The sequence below is a fragment of the Stegostoma tigrinum genome, chromosome 18 (assembly GCF_030684315.1).
Source record: "Stegostoma tigrinum isolate sSteTig4 chromosome 18, sSteTig4.hap1, whole genome shotgun sequence".
NCBI lineage: Eukaryota > Metazoa > Chordata > Chondrichthyes > Orectolobiformes > Stegostomatidae > Stegostoma > Stegostoma tigrinum.
Genome location: NC_081371.1, coordinates 22,923,364 through 22,939,528, shown reverse-complemented (window position 1 = coordinate 22,939,528; position 16,165 = coordinate 22,923,364). Strand labels below are relative to the sequence as shown.

Genomic DNA, 16,165 nt, shown 5'->3' with positions numbered 1-16,165 from the left:
GGGGAAGGGATTTTATAGAAACATATAAAATTATGAAGGGAATAGATTACATAGAAACAGGAAGGTTGTTTTCACTGGCAAGTGAAATTAGAACTAGGGAGCATGGCCTCAAAATAAGTGGGAGCAGATTTATGACTGAGTTTAGGAGGAACTTCTTCCAAAGGATTGTGAATCTGTGGAAGTCCCTGTCCAGTGAAGCAGTGAGGCTATCCTGTTGAATGTTTTTAATGCAAAGCTAGATAGACTTTTTGAACAGGAAAGCAATTAAGGGTTATGGCGAGGGGGGCAGGTAAGTGGAGCTAAGTCCACGAAAAGATCAGCTGTGATCTTATTGAATGGTGGAGCAGGCTTGAGGGGCCAGATGGCCTCCTCCTGTTCCTATTTTTAGTGCTCTTACATTCTTATATATGTGCTGATGTTTATTAGTGCAGTCAAAATGTGTTCTTACTCCTTGTGCTTTCCCACATTTTCCAATGTGGTAGATCAGTGAAAGGCAACTAGGAGAGGGTCGAGTGAGTTTAGTTTATGGCCAAATTAATGTGGGTCATCCTGCTTACCAATAAGTAGCAACTTAATTTTATTTTGTTTCCAGAACAGAGGGTCATCACTATTTATTATCAAGATCAGATGCTATAACTTCACGGCAGTGAATCACCTCCGATTTGTGCTCATGCCGATTTGGAGTGCTTGATATTTTAGAAACCATTAGTTACTACTGATGATCATTTGCATGAAAAACACATTTACCTTTTGAGGTACAATACATACCATTATTCAAAACATTTAAATAATACCAGCTCATATTTAACTATTAAAATTTCTTTTTCACCTGATTTTTATCCAGTTCACAGTTTTTGTATTCCTGCTCCCCCTGTTCCTGAAATGTAACGATGACGAAACCTACAAAAATATTCATCATGAAGAAGGCAATAACGATGATGTAGATGATGAAGAAGATTGATATCTCCACTCTGTAGTTGTAAATTGGACCAGCATCCTCTGTATGAGAATCAATGGCTCGATAAAGCAACCTGTAAACATAAGACAGAAGAAATATATATGTATTTATACAAATATAAAGCGTATATAATTGAATCTGAGAAAGGTATTGGTTTTGTATCCACTTTATTTCTACCAATGCTTTTACATACCTCCCTTTACATCTAATTTCATCTTACTGTTTGTTTTAGCCTGGAAGTTGGAAAGTGCCAAATGTAGATATCCCGTTGAATGATGAAAATTGCACCATTCACTATTTTAAGTTTATGTGTTTAAGTTTAAATTGAGTCCATGCCAATAAATACACAATTTCCAGTAAGTTACAACAGCAAACTATGGACTGCTTTTCAGAATTAGGTTTTCTGATGGCATGAAATGCCAAGAAAGAAACTCGTAATTTATGTATGGTGCCATTGTCCCATACACTAGTTCACATCTTCAGGACAAGTTCTTGATCTCAACAGTAAGAAGCCAACATTTTCTACATGGAGGGAAGAAAGAAAATCGGATGGTCATTCATCATTTCACAGCCTGTTCGAGAGAGGCAGTGATAGAAGCCTAGTAAGAAATTGCATTTTTAGTTTGAACAAAACATAAAAATAGAACAATTTAAAAGAAAAGCAATGAATTTACTACTAATACAACTATATTGTTATTAGTGAAATTACCTCCCACTTCATATTCTGTTTCATTTCTTTATCTAATTTAAGACAATTTTATATTCAAAGTGCTTGGTTGGGGTTGATTCGCCATTATATTTTGCAAGATAAATGGTTTATATTTTATATTGAACCATGATTTCTTTAATTTTTAAGCAACAATACACTTCATTAGACTAGATGGTTTTTTTTAATCACTCGTGAGACATGGGCATTGCTGGCTCACCAGCATTTATTGCTGTCTCTACTTGCCCTTGAAGTTCCTCTTAAGACAGAAAAAGACAGCTTGTAGCTGAAACAGAACTCAATTCCACAGAAAGTTGAGAATAGAATGTGAAAGAGTGAGATCAAAACAGCAAGCATGAAAGAATATTGACTGGTAAAATCAAGGTGAACCTAAAGCCATTTTGCAGTACAGTATGATTAAATGATCTAGTGTTGGATTTCCTAATAAGATTTGGTCTTTGTGATATGGCTGTGAACACATGGGAAGTACTCAAAATTCCAGAGTTTCTTCTTCAACATCCTTTCTGACAGTAAATACAATTGAAGCTAACAGTTTTTCACAAGTACAATCTATTGTGTAACATTTTTTGCAGTTGTGCCTCTCGAGCTCACAAGTGGTTTTAATTTTAATTTTATTTTAATTTAAATTTTAAACTTACACTAATTTGTTTTCAAATGTCCTTTCAAGGAATGAAAATAAGAAAATAATGCTAGAATCAAATCTTGGATGGTGTTCTAATGCTCTCTTGTTATAATATCACAGTGCACCAAAATTGCCATTTAGTCCAGAATTTGGGACCTAAACCTGGTCCTCGTCTTGTGCTGAGAATTTTATAGTCAACCTCAAGGGGAGTGAAAAAACTGAGAGGCTGGTTCAACAGAAATTCCAAAGTAAAAGATTAAAACGTAAAAGTTTAAAAAAACGAATCCATACTACAAGTAGAGTTAATGGGAGTCAACTTAAGTTACATTCATGAGAGAGTCCAGAGCACATTGCCTACATTCATCAATGAGAAGAAAAACACTGCGTTGTGTACCACTCAGATTAGATTGAAATTAACCTTAAACAATATAGGTTTTGCTGATAACAATACTACAAAAAATTGATAAAAATGATAAAAATATTTATGAAGTGCCTCAAAATGTTTTCTATAATAGTACATTGTTTATTTTTGCAGTTTATGGTTCATGATAAATTCCATTTCTTTGACAGGTGCTTTAAAGATTAACTTGCAACTGCCTGGTGTAAATTATTGTTTGATCCAGTATATGATAATACATATTGACATTTTTCCTACTTACTGTGGCCATCCTTCAAAAGTTGAGACAGTAAAAAGAGCCATCATTGCAGACGGGACATCATCAAAGTTGAATTCACTGTTCTTCCATTCTCGTTTACTTATCATTGGCAGATTTACATCTCCATCTTTGTACAAAATATACTGCCCTCTATTAATAGGAGATATATATTGTTATAGGGTGGTCAAGTTTTGGCTTAACTCTCAAAATGTATTAGCATTTTAATTTCTGCTCCTAATTTTGGTTTCACTCTTTTCTACTATCTTCGGTGTTACATAACAGGGCAGACAGTCAAGTGTGCTGAGACCATTTTTGAGCCAGATACTCCAAGGTACATAAGAACAGCCTCAGGTAACACACTTCAGCAAATTCTTTTACAACAGTATTTAAAGACATTACTATCTTCATTAGTACTGTAGTACACATGAAAATTCAGGAAGGGAATAAAGAAAATATTGTATATAATGAATATATGGATTAGGAGCGGAAGTAGGTCATTCAGCACTTTATGACACTTTAAGTCATCAATGGGGTAATGGTTGTTTGTGTGCTCTGAGTTCAACATTAATAACCGTTAATTCAACAATAACCTTAAATTCCATTGTCTAATAAGAATCAATCTACGCCTGCCTTAAAAATGTACAATTACTTTGCAGCAGAGAGTTTCAAAGTTGTACAACTCTCTGAGAGGAGAAATGTTCCCTTAATTCAGTGCTGAATTCAGTGCTGACTGGTCAACTCTGAACTTTAAAACACTGTTTGACAGCTCTGAACATATGCACATTAGGAAGAATCCTTTCTGCCTTCCCCTTTTCAAGGTGGTGAAGTTCATGCAAGCATCAAAGCACCCCTTACTTTTTTAAAATTTCAATGAAAACAAGGCCAGCCTGTTTAATTTTTTTCTCATAAGGCAACGGTAGCACAAGTAGATAAGGTAGGGCATTGAGTATAAGGATAGACAAGTTATGCTGCTGCTTTACAGAACTTTAGACAGGTCACACTTGGAATATTGCATACAGTTCCAGTCACCACACTACCAGAAGGATGTGGATGCTTTGGAGAGGGTACAGAAAAGGTTTACTAGGATGTTGCCTGGCATGGGGATGGTTTAGCGATGAAGAAAGGTTGGATGGACTGGGTTTGTTTTCACTGGAATGTAGGAGGTTGAGGGGCAACCTGAAAGAAATTTACAAGATTGTGAATAACATTGATAGAGTGGGAAGCATGAGGGTTTTTGTTAGGATGGGCAGGTCAATTACTAGGGGACATGGGTCCAAGGTGTGAGAAGGTGAGTTTAAAAGAGATGTGCAAAGCACCTTTATCATACGAAGGGTGGTGAGTGCCTGGAACACCTGGTGCTGCCAGAGGTGGTGGCGGAAGCAGACACAATAGCAGTTTTTATGAAGCAGCTGGACGAAAACATGAATAGAGAGGGATATGGAGCCAGTAAGTGAAATCAGTTATAACATGCAAGGGAAAAATGTGTCAGCACAGGCCTCAAGAGCCAAAGGGCCTGTTTCTGTGCTGTATTGCTCTTTGTGCTGGTATATTCATGATGAAATCCAGCTATGGCAACTCTGCTTGGAAACTACAAGTACTCTGCCTGTTAAAATGAATGGATCAGCAATGGCAGCACTACTAATGTGTATGGAACCACTTGAGACCATTCACAAAATCACCAATGGCTGCAGAATATCAAGAATGTCTCATGCATTCAGGTAGAGTGCCCTTACTTTTTTTGGCATTATTTCACATTCATAGTTTAGCTGATCCTCACCTTCATTTCAAGTACCTTCTAATTTCACTTGCCATTTTTATACTTCATGTAGTCATTTTTACACCTTTCTAATCTGATCCCTCAGATTCCCATTCCACTGACAAGTTAGTTTTAATTGTGCCCCTGCAGCACTAGCAAATTTCACTGGAAGGATATCAATCCCAGACCTGTTATGTTGTAGCATATTCAGCTTGAACAGGTCCAGCCATCCCAGAAAAAATCCAAATGCCTCAGAAATATGTTGGCCTTCCTACTATGTCACATTTTTAGTCATGTATTTGACTAATGTAGCATTGAATGAACATGCAAGTGCGACATCTTGGATAAGTGATTGGTGCGTGAGTATTTCTATTTTCTACCTTTTATGACTTTTAGACTATTCTTCCCAATTTATTGTATTCTATTGTGCTTTATACTATTTTTCTACTACTTTTATAGTGTTTCTTTTAGCTTTTTGCATATAGGATCTGTAGGTTAAGTGTTTAGCTTTTTCTTTTTGGTAATCTTAAATGTAAGATTCTTTAATTTAATTGAATGTGACAGGGGAGCCCAAGTCAATATGTACACTATCTGCAGCATGTGGGAATTCCTCAATGCATCAGGCAGTCCAGATGACCACATCTGTAGGAAGCGCTGACAATTCAAACAGCTTAAGCACCAAGTCCTGAAACATGACCATCAGCTGGAGGCACAGAGGTGCATCAGCAAGACTGATGGCTATATGGTTAGCATGGTTTCTGAGGTGGTCATACAGCAGACTGAGGAGCTGCAGGGAGACAGGTGACTGTCAGGCAGAGGAAATAAGAATGTCAGGCAGACACAAAAGCCCCAGAAGCCATCCCACTCTATAACCGTCACTCTGTGTTGAAAAAGGATGACTAATAAAAGTTCTACTGGGGAAAGTAAAACAATGGGTGGCCCTGCTGCACGGGCAGAAGACAGCAAAAGTCCGAGGAAATAGTGTTGGGTGACTTAATAGTGAGATGTACCCATTGCCACTTCTGAAACTGCAGGCATGACTCCAGGGTGTTGTGTTGCTCTCCTGGGCCAGGGACAACGTTGTCTCTGGACAGCTGCAAGGCGAGGGTGATAAGTCAGAGGTTGTGGCATATATGGCACCAACAATATACGTAGAATGAGGGATGATGTCTTCCATCAAGAATTCAGGTAGCTAGGCAGTGGGTTACAAAGTGAATACAGAAAAAGGCAGATAAGGCAGATGAATGTGTGGCTCAGGTGTTCATGCAGAAGGCAGGATTTTGGATTCCGGATTATTGGAACCATTTCTGAGGAAAGCGGGGCCTGTATAAAGGGGACAGTCTGCACCTGAACCACACTGGGACCAACATTGTTGTGAATAGGCTTGTTAGGACCACTGGGAAGAGATTAAACTAGTTTGGAAGAGGTAGGGGAGCAGTGTACTATAGTAAAAGAAGCTGCACAGAGGGAATTCAGCCATGTTGTGAATCAAAACAGTACTGCGAAGCCTCTACTTTAACACCAGGAGACAGATAGGTTAGACAGATGAGTTAAAGTTGTGGATTGATATGTGATATTTTTGCCATCACAAAGACATTGTTGAGGGACAGCCAGAGCTGGCAACTCAACATTCTGGGGTATGGGGTTGTCAGGTGACACAAGGCATGGTGTAAAAAAGGGAGGTAGTGTTGTATTATTAATTAAGGAGTCAGTTACTGCAGTAAGGAGGGACAATATCTTGGAAGGATCTTCAAATGAGGCTTTGAGATAGAGCTTAGGAATAAAAATGGGGAAGTTACATTGCTGGGAATGTATTTTGGCACTAAATCCTTCTGCAAGCAACAGAAGAACAGATATGTAGACAATTCATTGAGGTATGTAGTAACAAAAATAGAGTAATTATTTTAAAGCATTTCAACTTCCAGCACACTAATTGGGATAGTCATGGTGTAAGAGGTTCGGAAAGGTGGATGTCTTGAAATGTATTCATGAGAGCTTTTTAAATAAACACATTTCACCAGGACGGTGCAGTACTGGACCTAATTCTGGCAATGAAGATGGGCAGCTGTTCAAGGTGGCAGTGGGGGATCATTTTAGTCTTAGCGACCACAGCACAGTATGATTTAAGTTTGTGTTGGGAAGGAAAAGATATAATCTGCAAAACTATTTTTGGATTTGGGGAAGGCAGATTTTATTAAAATAAGGCAGGATCTGTCCAAAGTAGACTGGGAATAGCTACTGTGGCAAGTGCTCAACAAGGAAATGTGGAGAGTACATGCCCAACATGTTCCCTTCAGAGTAAAATGTAGCAATAACAAGCCCAGAGAATTCAGGATATCTAAGTATATTCAGAAATAATTAAAAAGGAAAAGAGACACGTTAAACAGGTGCAAAAGGAGAAAATCACCGGAAGTCCTCGTGAAGAATAGAAAGTGCAAGGGATGTCTTAAGAATGTAATTAGGAAAGCAAACAGGAGGCATGAGAAAATACTGACAGGTGATATTAGGGAGAATCTCACAGGCAAAAAACACACTAAGCACAAGAGGATAACCATGGAAAGAATAGGGCTCATTAAGGATCCAACAGGCAACCTGCATACGGAGTCAGAGGATGTTGGCAGGTATTAAATGAAGACTATACCTTTCTTTTCACTCAAGAGAAGACGTAGGTACAAAATTTAGGGAGATGAACTGTGAGGTTCTTGAGCTCCCTTACTGTCAGAGGGAATGAAGAGGTACTGGAGGCTTTGTCAGGCTGAAAAGTGAACAGATCTCAGATCCAGATGAGTTGTATCTCAGGCTACTTGGGAGGTGAAGGAGAAAATTACAGGGGCTCTGACTGACCCAAATTTTTAACTGCCAGAAGACTGGAGAATAGCTAGTTTCTTTCCACTTTTAAGATCAGTGGTAGGGAAACTACTGGAGAAGATTTTAAAGAAAATAATTTATTTCTATGTGGACAGGCAATATTTGATCAGAGATGGTCAGCTTTGTCAGAAGGAGATTGTGCCTAACAAATTTTTGCAGAGGTGATCTTGAGTAGATGAGGATACTTTGTGTGGGTTTCAGCAAAGCCATTGACTAGGACCCACATGGGAGACTGATAAAGAAAGTCAACACCTATAGGATCCAGGGTGAGTGGGAGGATGGATTAAAAATTGGTTTAGTGGTAAAAGACAGACTGTGGTGGTAGAAGCTGTTTGTGCAACTGACGGCTGGTGTCCAGTGGCATACCTCAAGGATCAATGCTGCGTTCCTTATTGTTTGTGACATAGATAAATGAGATAGATAAAAATGTGGAGGGGTGTGATAAGTAAGTTTGTGGATGATGAGAACATTGGCCATGTGGTTAATAGTGTAGAAGAAGGTCTTAGGTTAGTGGAAGATATGGATAGGTTGGTCAGATGGACAGATCAGTAGCAGATGGAATTTAACCCTGAAAATTGTGGGGTGATGCACCTTGGAAGAAGTAACAAAACAAGGAAATACACAATGAATGGTAGGAAACAACAAAGCTCAGTGGACAAGGGTTCTTGGGGTGCTTGTCCACAGATCCCTAAAGGTGACAGGACAGTTTAAGAAGGTGATTAAGAAAGTATAAGGACACGTGTCTTTAACATATAAGGAGGCTGAGGGGATTTAATAGAGACATACAAGATGATCAGAGGATTAGATAGGGTGGACAGTGAGAGTCTTTTTCCGAGGATGATGACTTTAGCTTGTACGAGGGGGTATCGTTACAAATTGAGGGGTGATAGATTTAAGACAGATGTCAGAGGCAGGTTCTTTACTCAGAGAGTGGTATGGGCTGGAACGCCCTGCCTGCCAATGTAGTTAACTCAGCCACATTAGGGGCATTTAAACAGTCCTTCGATTAGCAGATGGATAATGATGGGATAGTGTAGGGGGTGGGGCTCAGATCAGTTCACAGGTTGGTGCAACATTGAGGGCCGAAGGGCCTGTTCTGCGCTGTATTGTTCTATGTTCTATGTTCTAACAGTTGTATAAGATTATATTACTTGGGAAATTATAATTAGAGCTGTACAAAACTTTGTCCGGCCACAACTGGAGTATTGTGTACAATTCTAGGAACCGCATGAAAGAAAGGATATGACTATTTTGGTCAAGATATAGAGGAGATTCACCAGAATGTTGCCTGGATTGGAATATTTTAGCTGTCAAGAGAGGCTGGATAGGCCTGGGGCATTATTCAGAGCAGAAATAGATGAGGGGGGAACCTAACTGAGAGGTACAAGATGATGAGGGACATGGAAAGTGTAAATAGGAAGCAGCTGTTTCCCTTAATTGAAGGATATTGTGATGGATAAGAGGTTTAGAGGACAGTGGAGGAGCGCTGAGAATCTGGAATGGACTACCTGGGAGGGCTGTAGAGGCAGGAAACCTCACAGCCTTAAAAAAGTACGTGGATGTGCATTTGAAATGTCATAAAATTCAAGATTATGGGCCAAGTGTTGGAAAATGAGATTAATGTAGATAGGTCAGCATAGACTCAATGGTTTGAAGGACCTTCTCTGTGCTGTATGACTCTATGATCACGAACGTGTGACAGTGTGAGAAATCCTGAGATTACTGGTACTAAGGTTGATGAAATATCCAGCTCCGATCACTTAAATCAAAGTAGTAATCTCACATAATAAAATGTGAGGCTGGATGAACACAGCAGGCCAAGCAGCATCTCAGGAGCACAAAAGCTGACGTTTCGGGCCTAGACCCTTCATCAGAGAGGGGGATGGGGAGAGGGAACTGGAATAAATAGGGAGAGAGGGGGAGGCGGACCGAAGATGGAGAGTAAAGAAGATAGGTGGAGAGAGTATAGGTGGGGAGGTAGGGAGGGGATAGGTCAGTCCAGGGAAGACGGACAGGTCAAGGAGGTGGGATGAGGTTAGTAGGTAGATGGGGGTGCGGCTTGGGGTGGGAGGAAGGGATGGGTGAGAGGAAGAACAGGTTAGGGAGGCAGAGACAGGTTGCACTGGTTTTGGGATGCAGTGGGTGGGGGGGAAGAGCTGGGCTTGTTGTGTGGTGCAGTGGGGGGAGGGGACGAACTGGGCTGGTTTAGGGATGCAGTAGGGGAAGGGGAGATTTTGAAACTGGTGAAGTCCACATTGATTCCATTAGGCTGCAGGGTTCCCAGGCGGAATATGAGTTGCTGTTCCTGCAACCTTCGGGTGGCATCATTGTGGCACTGCAGGAGGCCCATGATGGACATGTCATCTAAAGAATGGGAGGGGGAGTGGAAATGGTTTGCGACTGGAAGGTGCAGTTGTTTGTTGCGAACTGAGCGGAGGTGTTCTGCAAAGCGGTCTCCAAGCCTCTGCTTGGTTTCCCCAATGTAGAGGAAGCCACACCGGGTACAGTGGATGCAGTATACCACATTGGCAGATGTGCAGGTGAACCTCTGCTTAATGTGGAATGTTATCTTGGGGCCTGGGATAGGGCTGAGGGAGGAGGTGTGGGGGCAAATGTAGCATTTCCTGCGGTTGCAGGGGAAGGTGCCGGGTGTGGTGGGGTTGGAGGGTAGTGTGGAGCGAACAAGGGAGTCACGGAGAGAGTGGTCTCTCCGGAAAGCAGACAGGGGTGGGGATGGAAAAATGTCTTGGGTGGTGGGGTCGGATTGTAAATGGCGGAAGTGTCGGAGGATGATGCCTTGTATCCGGAGGTTGGTAGGGTGGTGTGTGAGAATGAGGGGGGTCCTCTTTGTGCGGTTGTGGCGGGGGCGGGGTGTGAGGGATGTGTTGTGGGAAATACGGGAGATGCGGTCAAGGGCGTTCTCAATCACTGTGGGGGGAAAGTTGCGGTCCTTGAAGAACTTGGACATCTGGGATGTGTGGGAGTCGAATGTCTTATCGTGGGAGCAGATGCGGCGTAGGCGGAGGAATTGGGAATAGGGGATGGAATTTTTGCAGGAGGGTGGGTGGTAGGAGGTGTATTCTAGGTAGCTGTGGGAGTCGGTGGGCTTGAAATGGACATCAGTTACAAGCTGGTTGCCTGAGATGGAGACTGAGAGGTCCAGGAAGGTGAGGGATGTGCTGGAGATGGCCCAGGTGAACTGAAGGTTGGGGTGGAAGGTGTTGGTGAAGTGGATGAACTGTTTGAGCTCCTCTGGGGAGCAAGAGGCGGCGCCGATACAGTCATCAATGTACCGGAGGAAGAGGTGGGGTTTGGGGCCTGTGTAGGTGCGGAAGAGGGACTGTTCCACGTAACCTACAAAGAGGCAGGCATAGCTGGGGCCCATGCGGGTGCCCATGGCCACCCCCTTAGTCTGTAGGAAGTGGGAGGAGTCAAAAGAGAAGTTGTTGAGGGTGAGGACGAGTTCAGCTAGGCGGATGAGGGTGTCGATGGAGGGGGACTGGTCGGGCCTGCGGGACAGGAAGAAGCGGAGGGCCTTGAGGCTATCTGCATGCGGAATGCAGGTGTGTAGGGACTGGACGTCCATGGTGAAGATGAGGTGTTGGGGGCCAGGGAATTGGAAGTCCTGGAGGAGGTGGAGGGCGTGGGTGGTGTCACGGATGTAGGTGGGGAGTTCCTGGACCAAAGGGGAGAAAATGGAGTCCAGATAGGTGGAGATGAGTTCGGTGGGGCAGGAGCAGGCTGAGACGATGGGTTGACCAGGGCAGGCAGGTTTGTGGATTTTGGGAAGGAGATAGAAACGGGCCGTGTGGGGTTGGGGAACAATGAGGTTGGAGGCTGTGGGTGGGAGGTCCCCTGAGGTGATGAGGTCATGAATGGTGTTGGAGATGATGGTTTGGTGCTCGGGCGTGGGGTCATGATCGAGGGGGCGGTAGGAGGTGGTGTCGGAGAGTTGGCGTCTGGCCTCGGCGATGTAGAGGTCAGTGCACCATACTACCACTGCGCCACCCTTGTCTGCAGGTTTGATGGTGAGGTTGGGGTTGGAGCGGAGGCATTAAGCAGGGGTTCACCTGCACATCTGCCAATGTGGTATACTGCATCCACTGTACCCGGTGTGGCCTCCTCTACATTGGGGAAACCAAGCGGAGGCTTGGAGACCGCTTTGCAGAACACCTCCGCTCAGTTCGCAACAAACAACTGCACCTTCCAGTCGCAAACCATTTCCACTCCCCCTCCCATTCTTTAGATGACATGTCCATCACGGGCCTCCTGCAGTGCCATAATGATGCCACCCGAAGATTGCAGGAACAGCAACTCATATTCCGCCTGGGAACCCTGCAGCCCAATGGTATCAATGTGGACTTCACCAGTTTCAAAATCTCCCCTTCCCCAACTGCATCCCTAAACCAGCCCAGTTCGTCCCCTCCCCCCACTGCACCACACAACTAGCCCAGCTCTTCCCCCCCACCCACTGTATCCCAAAACCAGTCCAACCTGTCTCTGCCTCCCTAACCTGTTCTTCCTCTCACCCATTCCTTCCTCCCACCCCAAGCGCACCCCCATCTACCTACTAACCTCACCCCACCTCCTTGACCTGTCCGTCTTCCCTGGACTGACCTATCCCCTCCCTACCTCCCCACCTATACTCTCTCCACCTATCTTCTTTACTCTCCATCTTCGGTCCGCCTCCCCCTCTCTCCCTATTTATTCCAGAGCCCTCACCCCATCCCCCTCTCTGATGAAGGGTCTAGGCCCAAAACGTCAAGCTTTTGTGCTCCTGAGATGCTGCTTGGCCTGCTGTGTTCATCCACCCTCACATTTTATTATCTTGGAATTCTCCAGCATCTGCAGTTCCCATTATCTCTAGTAATCTCACATATTTGGCAAAGCACCTGCCAGACAGTTTCCTCAGTAACACTGATTAGTTTTATTTCAACTTGAATCAACAGAAGTACTCAAAAAATTCCATAAAATACTAAAATAATTCTTATCATCTATTTTTCTTAAATTAGTATTTTTTAAAGTGCCAATGAACAATGGATTAAGGTGCTTCAGCAGTGGATCGTTCCTGTGGTTCCACAAAAGGGATAATGCAATCTTAGACATGCTACTAAATGTTTTGGAAGAATAGGAAAGGGGTGAATTGGGGAACTGTACAATGAGACAGCTCTTGTATTCAAGTGCACAATAAATTTAGGCAAATACTTAGCAATGTCTATACTTGCTTTACGTCTCCTAATAATGAAACTTTGCTGTAAGGTTATTATAGTTTTTTTTTGCTGTGATAAATGCCAAAACTTATTTAGACGAAAATTATGATCTTGATGAGTGTCAATAACACCAGTTACTAGCCATGAACATAGGAAACAATATCACGAGCATGAGGATGGGGAGAATTTGTGTAAGGAGCAGTGGTCCAGGTCTTATGCTTAGTAATACCAACGTAAGGAAAAGAGATCAATTATACTGTACGAGAGGAGTGTCCACTTTCCAACCATGCAGTATAAAAATTGTTTCCCCTTTACTTAGTATTTCTTCAGAAAGGTCCAGATAAGTCCAAGACAAACAACTTTGACAAAATAATAAAATTTGAGGCTGGATGAACACAGCAGGCCAAGCAGCATCTCAGGAGCACAATAGCTTGACGTTTCGGGCCTAGACCCTTCATCAGAGAGGGGGATCGGGTGAGGGCTCTGGAATAAATAGGGAGAGAGGGGGAGGCGGACCGAAGATGGAGAGTAAAGAAGATAGGTGGAGAGAGTATAGGTGGGGAGGTAGGGAGGGGATAGGTCAGTCCAGGGAAGACGGACAGGTCAAGGAGGTGGGGTGAGGTTAGTAGGTAGATGGGGGTGCGCTTGGGGTGGGAGGAAGGGATGGGTGAGAGGAAGAACAGGTTAGGGAGGCAGAGACAGGTTGGACTGGTTTTGGGATGCAGTGGGTGGGGGGGAAGAGCTGGGCTGGTTGTGTGGTGCAGTGGGGGGAGGGGAAGAACTGGGTTGGTTTTGGGATGCAGTGGGGGAAGGGGAGATTTTGAAACTGGTGAAGTCCACATTGATACCATTGGGCTGCAGGGTTCCCAAGCGGAATATGAGTTGCTGTTCCTGCAACCTTTGGGTGGCATCATTGTGGCACTGCAGGAGGCCCATGATGGACATGTCATCTAAAGAATGGGAGGGGGAGTGGAAATGGTCTGCGACTGGGAGGTGCAGTTGTTTATTGCGAAGCGAGCGGAGGGTTCTGCAAAGTGGTCCCCAAGCCTCCGCTTGGTTTCCCCAATGTAGAGGAAGCCACACCGGGTACAATGGATGCCGTATACCACATTGGCTGATGTGCAGGTGAACCTCTGCTTAATATGGAAAGTCATCTTGGGGCCTGGGATAGGGCTGAGGGAGGAGGTGTGGGGGCAAGTGTAGCATTTCCTGCGGTTGCAGGGGAAGGTGCCGGGTGTGGTGGGGTTGGAGGGCAGTGTGGAGCGAACAAGGGAGTCACGGAGAGAGTGGTCTCTCCGGAAAGCAGACAAGGGTGGGGATGGAAAAATGTTAGCGAGTTTTGAGAAGATTTGTAGCTCAGGTTGACGTTCTGGATGTGAGTTTGCTCGCTGAGCTGGAAGGTTCGTTTTCAGACGTTTCATCACCATTCTAGGTAACATCATCAGACAGCCTCCGACGAAGCGCTGGTGTTATGTCCCGCTTTCTATTTATCTGGTTAGGTTTCCATGGAAAGCGGGACATAACACCAGCGCTTCGTCAGAGGCTCACTGATGATGTTACCTAGAATGGTGACGAAACGTCTGAAAATGAACCTTCCAGCTCAGCGAGCAAACTCACATCCATGGAAAAATGTCTTGGGTGGTGGGGTCGGATTGTAGATGGCGGAAGTGTCGGAGGATGATGCGTTGTATCCGGAGGTTGCAAAATGTGTCTTCTTGGCAATAGTGAATATTCATGTCCAACCAAATGACAACTTGCTAAGTAATGATATATGTAGTTAATACTGCATATGTTACAAACAGTATGGCATCCAAGAGTTTTGAAGGCAACATAAGAGTTTTATCTTTATTATACTCCAGGCAGACTGGAACTTGTGTAAGCTGGCATTAAACACAAAATATTTTTACAGTACATTTGTTAACAACAAAATTAGGTAAACTAGATCTCCCAACTGTAAAAAATTTATTGTCTAAACTAAGAGTCAATACAATGCCAAACAAACATATCTAAACTTTCTCCAGCAGTAATCTACTTTCTTCACAGACAAATAATGAAGTGTTATGTGACACAACTGTAAAACCAGACTTCACGGAGGCCCAATAGTTCAGTTGGTCAGAAAACTGTACAAAGTCTTAATGCTTTTGTTTGAATATTGCCTAGTTTAACAACACATTTACATTTTCATCATTAGGCAACCCAGAATGCTACAAATAAAGTATAATGATCTCAATGCTCAATTCTTCAATTGTCATTCCTAATAACTAAGGTTTGTTGCTAGGAGCCTCATCTAAAAAAAACCTTTCTGATGCATTAACAAGTATTAACACCATTCCTTTATTATAATGCACGTATATTTACAGTGAACTTACTTGCATTCAAACTCTCTCTGTTTGGATCCATCTGTGCACGTGTAGAGCTTCCCCTTGAAATAAAATGCAATAAAAGTTAAAATACCATAATAGAGTAAAGGAAACATAAATTCTACTGTATTTTTTTTCAACTGAGCAATCAAATAGAGAAGTTATTGCATAAGTTAGTAAGAAATTCCACAATAACTGGATATACTTTTCACAACTTAGCTATTGTCATGTCTCAAATTTTGTCAACATGTATGATCCTAAGTTCTCCACACTTCACCACTTCAAATTCTCATTCAACTCAAACTTGGTCTTCCACTCCAACTCCGTATCAGATCAGAGGGTGGCACCTCGTCTTTCTGGTCATAAACTTAACTTGCGATTGCCCAGGTTGTATTCTACTTACCAATGCCAACTTTGCAAATGTCTTGTAACAGTTTCTGTTCACAGTTGCTTTAATGATAGCAGACTAGCTTTCTAAATGCAGGCCTGTTTACGTGAATGCCTGGCTGTCATTAATTTAGTGATAATTAGCATGATCACTGCTGAAATGTGGCAAAATGAGTTTATAACACGTGTGATGCAAGAGAAACCTGAATTCTGATTAAATATTCTTTCCTCAAATTTTGATCAGAAGTTTGGGAACCAAGACAATCGTGTGCTGTAAGAAATTTGCAATGTTCTTATCATTATTATAACGGATTTTGTATTCGCATTGTACTAACATTACAACATTTCATGTGTCAATCTTTAAATTTATAGGTTGAAACATTGTTTTGAAAACAATGGCAAGGTTGGTACTACTTGCTAATTATATAAGTGCAAAGACCAAATTCAGGCAAGGTCAGACACAGCAATAAAGGTTGTGCTTCCTGACCCCAAAGAACAGTGATATTTCCTATAAATGTAGTTACAAACCGTTCCAAATATATTAATGATACTATTTTAACTAATCAGTATGTTGGCTTAATATTCTGTTAAATGAAGTACAACTTATTTTAATTTTCAAAA

General features: G+C 42.7%; 1 protein-coding gene across 16 annotated transcripts in view; it reads right to left on the bottom strand.

The window, feature by feature from the left end:
• The window catches only part of LOC125460699 (voltage-dependent L-type calcium channel subunit alpha-1C-like), an 814,036-nt gene that overhangs the window by 215,627 nt on the left and 582,244 nt on the right, over positions 1 to 16,165 (bottom strand). For all 16 annotated transcript variants that reach the window (XM_048548420.2, XM_048548421.2, XM_048548422.2 and 13 more), the window contains 3 exons: positions 15,167 to 15,219; positions 2,967 to 3,113; positions 830 to 1,031 (listed from right to left, as the gene is read on the bottom strand). In XM_048548420.2, the coding sequence (XP_048404377.1) occupies positions 830 to 1,031; positions 2,967 to 3,113; positions 15,167 to 15,219 (402 nt within the window). The remainder of the gene's footprint in view (positions 1 to 829; positions 1,032 to 2,966; positions 3,114 to 15,166; positions 15,220 to 16,165) is intronic.